The sequence below is a fragment of the Oncorhynchus nerka genome, linkage group LG2, assembly GCF_034236695.1.
Source record: "Oncorhynchus nerka isolate Pitt River linkage group LG2, Oner_Uvic_2.0, whole genome shotgun sequence".
Taxonomy (NCBI): domain Eukaryota; kingdom Metazoa; phylum Chordata; class Actinopteri; order Salmoniformes; family Salmonidae; genus Oncorhynchus; species Oncorhynchus nerka.
In genome coordinates, this window is record NC_088397.1 from 97,516,573 (window position 1) to 97,522,572 (window position 6,000).

The window sequence follows — 6,000 nt, forward strand, 5'->3', positions numbered from 1 at the left end:
AGCTACCCAGTACTCTGTATACCCTGGGCTCTCCAACCCTGTTCCTGCAGCTACCCAGTACTCTGTATACCCTGGGCTCTCCAACCCTGTTCCTGCAGCTACCCAGTACTCTGTATACCCTGGGCTCTCCAACCCTGTTCCTGCAGCTACCCAGTACTCTGTATACCCTGGGCTCTCCAACCCTGTTCCTGTAGCTACCCAGTACTCTGTATACAATGGGCTCTCCAACCCTGTTCCTGCTACCCAGTACTCTGTATACCCTGGGCTCTCCAACCCCGTTCCTGCAGCTACCCAGTACTCTGTGTACCCTGGGTTCTCCAACCCCGTTCCTGCAGCTACCCAGTGCTTAATTTGTGAAACCAATCGTGTTTTGGGAACATGTTTTCCCAACTAAACATATTTTTTTATTAAAAACTGTTGTCAGACCCTCTTTCTGTGTGCTGGAGGAAGTATTGAAGGACAGAGGAAGAGGAGGAGATGGAAATGTACAGTGGCGTTATATTCTGTGGTTAAATAGGTTTCATTTGACATCAAATCATAAAAAATATAAATAAAAATTCTGCTGTGTGTAATATGCGGTCGAAGTATGTATTGTATATAAAAGGCACAATAGAGTCCCAGAGAGGGGGCAATAGAGCCCCAGAGAGGGGGCAATAGAGCCCCAGAGAGGGGACAATAGAGCCCCAGAGAGGGGGCAATAGAGCCCCAGAGAGGGGGCAAATAGAGCCCCAGAGAGGGGGCAATAGAGCCCCAGAGAGGGGGCAAATAGAGCCCCAGAGAGGGGGCAATAGAGCCTCAGAGAGGGGACAATAGAGCCCCAGAGAGGGGGCAAATAGAGCCCCAGAGAGGGGGCAATAGAGCCTCAGAGAGGGGACAATAGAGCCCCAGAGAGGGGGCAATAGAGCCCCAGAGAGGGGGCAATAGAGCCCCAGAGAGGGGGCAAATAGAGCCCCAGAGAGGGGGCAATAGAGCCTCAGAGAGGGGACAATAGAGCCCCAGAGAGGGGGCAATAGAGCCCCAGAGAGGGGGCAAATAGAGCCCCAGAGAGGGGGCAATAGCGCCTCAGAGAGGGGACAATAGAGCCCCAGAGAGGGGGCAAATAGAGCCCCAGAGAGGGGACAATAGAGCCCCAGAGAGGGGGCAAATAGAGCCCCAGAGAGGGGGCAATAGAGCCTCAGAGAGGGGACAATAGAGCCTCAGAGAGGGGGCAATAGAGCCCCAGAGAGGGGGCAAATAGAGCCCCAGAGAGGGGGCAATAGAGCCTCAGAGAGGGGACAATAGAGCCCCAGAGAGGGGGCAATAGAGCCCCAGAGAGGGGGCAAATAGAGCCCCAGAGAGGGGGCAAATAGAGTCCCAGAGAGGGGGCAATAGAGCCCCAGAGAGGGGGCAATAGAGCCCCAGAGAGGGGGCAATAGAGCCCCAGAGAGGGGGCAAATAGAGCCCCAGAGAGGGGGCAAATAGAGTCCCAGAGAGGGGACAATAGAGCCCCAGAGAGGGGGCAAATAGAGTCCCAGAGAGGGGACAATAGAGCCCCAGAGAGGGGACAAATAGAGCCCCAGAGAGGGGACAAATAGAGCCCCAGAGAGGGGGACAAATAGAGCCCCAGAGAGGGGACAAATAGAGCCCCAGAGAGGGGACAAATAGAGCCCCAGAGAGGGGGACAAATAGAGCCCCAGAGAGGGGGACAAATAGAGCCCCAGAGAGGGGGACAAATAGAGCCCCAGAGAGGGGGACAATAGAGCCCCAGAGAGGGGGACAATAGAGCCCCAGAGTACCAGGCCATTAGGACCCGATGATCATGAGTGAGTTGGGTAATACGAACATGTCCAGAGAGCATAGGAGGAGATAACCGTGGGTCATCGGTTACAATAGGAGACAGCCCTTATGTGCCACTCAAATATGAGGTGTTCCTAATGTTTTATCAACTGACTGTATACTCTACCTTGTATGTTCACGGCTACACAATGACAACGTTTTTCATTTAAATTAGAACTCATTCATTTAAAATGAGTCTCTACGACAAGGACAATAAAGTTTGGTTTGAATAGTCTGGTCATGTGACTCACAGCTGGGCATGTTCTCCTGCAGTAAATGGGACACCCTGGTTGGACGTTGATTCAGCAGCTTCTTCATCAGATCGGTTCGGGTAAGACCTCCAGACTTTGAGGAGGAACTACTGGCCAGAGCCTGGGCTGGGGTCACATCTGAGGAGACAGAGAGGTATAGTGCTGGGGTCACATCTGAGGAGACAGAGAGGTATAGTGCTGGGGTCACATCTGAGGAGACAGAGGTATAGTGCTGGGGTCACATCTGAGGAGACAGAGAGGTATAGGGCTGGGGTCACATCTGAGGAGACAGAGAGGTATAGGGCTGGGGTCACATCTGAGGAGACAGAGAGGTATAGGGCTGGGGTCACATCTGAGGAGACAGAGAGGTATAGTGCTGGGGTCACATCTGAGGAGACAGAGAGGTATAGTGCTGGGGTCACATCTGAGGAGACAGAGAGGTATAGTGCTGGGGTCACATCTGAGGAGACAGAGAGGTATAGTGCTGGGGTCACATCTGAGGAGACAGAGAGGTATAGGGCTGGGGTCACATCTGAGGAGACAGAGAGGTATAGGGCTGGGGTCACATCTGAGGAGACAGAGAGGTATAGGGCTGGGGTCACATCTGAGGAGACAGAGAGGTATAGTGCTGGGGTCACATCTGAGGAGACAGAGAGGTATAGTGCTGGGGTCACATCTGGGGAGACAGAGAGGTATAGGGCTGGGGTCACATCTGAGGAGACAGAGAGGTATAGGGCTGGGGTCACATCTGAGGAGACAGAGAGGTATAGTGCTGGGGTCACATCTGAGGAGACAGAGAGGTATAGTGCTGGGGTCACATCTGAGGAGACAGAGAGGTATAGTGCTGGGGTCACATCTGAGGAGACAGAGAGGTATAGTGCTGGGGTCACATCTGAGGAGACAGAGAGGTATAGGGCTGGGGTCACATCTGAGGAGACAGAGAGGTATAGTGCAGGGGTCACATCTGAGGAGACAGAGAGGTATAGTGCTGGGGTCACATCTGAGGAGACAGAGAGGTATAGTGCTGGGGTCACATCTGGGGAGACAGAGAGGTATAGTGCTGGGGTCACATCTGAGGAGACAGAGAGGTATAGGGCTGGGGTCACATCTGGGGAAGAGAGAGAGGTATAGTGCTAGGGTCACATCTGAGGAGACAGAGAGGTATAGTGCTGGGGTCACATCTGAGGAGACAGAGAGGTATAGTGCTGGGGTCACATCTGAGGAGACAGAGAGGTATAGTGCTGGGGTCACATCTGAGGAGACAGAGAGGTATAGTGCTGGGGTCACATCTGGGGAAGAGAGAGAGGTATAGTGCTGGGGTCACATCTGAGGAGACAGAGAGGTATAGGGCTGGGGTCACATCTGAGGAGACAGAGAGGTATAGTGCTGGGGTCACATCTGAGGAGACAGAGAGGTATAGTGCTGGGGTCACATCTGAGGAGACAGAGAGGTATAGTGCTGGGGTCACATCTGAGGAGACAGAGAGGTATAGTGCTGGGGTCACATCTGAGGAGACAGAGAGGTATAGGGCTGGGGTCACATCTGAGGAGACAGAGAGGTATAGGGCTGGGGTCACATCTGAGGAGACAGAGAGGTATAGTGCTGGGGTCACATCTGAGGAGACAGAGAGGTATAGGGCTGGGGTCACATCTGAGGAGACAGAGAGGTATAGTGCTGGGGTCACATCTGAGGAGACAGAGAGGTATAGTGCTGGGGTCACATCTGAGGAGACAGAGAGGTATAGTGCTGGGGTCACATCTGGGGAAGAGAGAGAGGTATAGTGCTGGGGTCACATCTGAGGAGACAGAGAGGTATAGGGCTGGGGTCACATCTGAGGAGACAGAGAGGTATAGTGCTGGGGTCACATCTGAGGAGACACTGTACATTTCCATCTCCTCCTCTGTCCTTCAATACTTCCTCCAGCGCCCTCAATACCGACCGGGACCCGCCCTCAATACCGACCGGGACCCGCCCTCAATACCGACCGGAACCCGCCCTCAATACAGACCAGGGCCCGCCCTCAATACAGACCAGGGCCCGCCCTCAATACCGACCGGGACCCGCCCTCAATACCGACCGGAACCCGCCCTCAATACAGACCAGGGCCCGCCCTCAATACAGACCAGGGCCCGCCCTCAATACCGACCAGGGTCTGACAACGTGTCGTTCTGCAAATGTCCAAGGGGAGACCGGTATGAGGCTGAACAGTTAAGACAGGACCGTAGATTTGCATATAATATTAGTGTAATATCTTAATTGCTATGCGCTGAACAGTAATGTCATGGAATCAAAGGGGTGCGTTAAGTTCGCTTGGACGTTTGCGGCACGACAAGTTCTCCCCAAAAACGTTCTTGAACCGACAGATAAGTTTTGGTCCGTTCGGTGGGTGTGGCTTGAAGCAATGAGTGACGTATTTAAGATATCACACTAAAAAAAGGGTCAGTGGTGGAATTTGAACCCACAACCAACTCCTTCCCGTTTCAGCTGGTCGTTCAGTACAGCTCCGTTTCCGTTCCACTGAACGTCCCATTAGGTTAAGTACTGAACACAGACATGTTTTAATAGGCAGCTGGTCCTCCAATGGGGAAGGAGGAAATTAGAAAAAAAAGGAGAGCCGCACAGTCTAGGAGCTCAGATGGAAAAAATAATAATTTACCAACGTTTCGACAGCCAAGCTGTCTTCATCCATTGGCTGTCAAAACGTTGGTAAATTATTTTTTTTGCATCTGAGCTCCTAGAGCGTGCGGCTCTCCTTCATTTTTAAGTTTTCTACTCCGCTAGCCAGCACCTCGTCTAAATAGGTGTGCGTTTCTTTTTTTCTTCTAGAAAAAGGAAATTAGAAAATACATCTTGTGATGGAAATGTTTGTTAATAACCCAATTTCTGTGTTCACGCAAGTGAAAGATTGAACAATCTCTCGCCCAGAAACGTATTTAGAGAAAGGGATCTCAGTTTCATAGTCTCAGCTTAGAGAGAAGATGCCTAGTGAGGTGTTGGTCTGTCACATGTTATGAACCACTATTGGTCGTCACATGAACGAAGCAAATGTTAAATTATGCAAATATAACTTGTCTGCAGTATACAAGAGAACTAACGGGACTGCCCCGGTAGAGCTCCTGACAGATATTCACCAGGGTCTGTAGTGACGCCTCTAGCACGGAGATGCAGTGCCTCAGACCGCTGTGCCACTCAGGAGCCCCCATATACTCCATCTGTATCAATAAAGGAGGGGTTCTCCAAATGTTTGGGGCCAGGGACCCCTTTTTTGTGATATCAATTTTATCAGGGACAACACTTAATCCGAACACAACTCGAGTGAGATAAAAATAAATTAAAATTAAAAAGCATACATGGACGAACCAAGTCTTGGGCCCTGGGAAGCAAGATTTAAAAAACCCGACTCTTGGAATTGGAGAGAATATTTAACAGTTTAAGCTAAATTCCTGCAATTCTACACATTTTGCAATGAGGCAGGGAGAAAACGTTTCAGTTTTAAAGCTCAAATTACAGTGCATTTAAGTAAAAAATATATCAGTATTGAGTACTGCAGTGGATACTAATATCCCAGTGAGCCTCCCAGGCCCATGTTGCCCAGGGTTAAGAACAGAGTACTGTAGTGGATACTAATATCCCAGTGAGCCTCCCAGGCCCATGTTGCCCAGGGTTAAGAACAGAGTACTGTGGATGAATAGTTTGACATTGTACTATACTCTCTAAACCGATTCCACAGACCCCTTGTCCAAAATGTATTTAAAATCTGTTAGTAATGTTCATTTAAAAAAATCATGTTTACATCTGTCCGCGGACCCTCTGAAGTACCGACCCCTGCAACAAAGGAACAAAGCTCCAGGTAGTTTAACCCCTCGTTTACCTTTCTGAACGGTGCGGACCTCCTGCACGTCCTCCTGCAGCTGGAGGCTGGCCTGGCGCACCA

At 50.9% G+C, this 6,000-nt stretch overlaps 1 protein-coding gene across 2 annotated transcripts in view; it reads right to left on the reverse strand.

Moving 5' to 3' along the window:
- LOC115122192 (5-aminolevulinate synthase, non-specific, mitochondrial-like) overlaps positions 1 to 6,000 on the reverse strand; it is a 31,807-nt gene that overhangs the window by 19,037 nt on the left and 6,770 nt on the right. For both annotated transcript variants that reach the window (XM_029651384.2, XM_029651383.2), the window contains exons 3-4: positions 5,938 to 6,000; positions 2,067 to 2,204 (exon numbers count right to left, since the gene is read on the reverse strand). The exon at positions 5,938 to 6,000 is cut by the window's right edge. In XM_029651384.2, coding sequence (XP_029507244.1) covers positions 2,067 to 2,204; positions 5,938 to 6,000 — 201 coding nt within the window. The remainder of the gene's footprint in view (positions 1 to 2,066; positions 2,205 to 5,937) is intronic.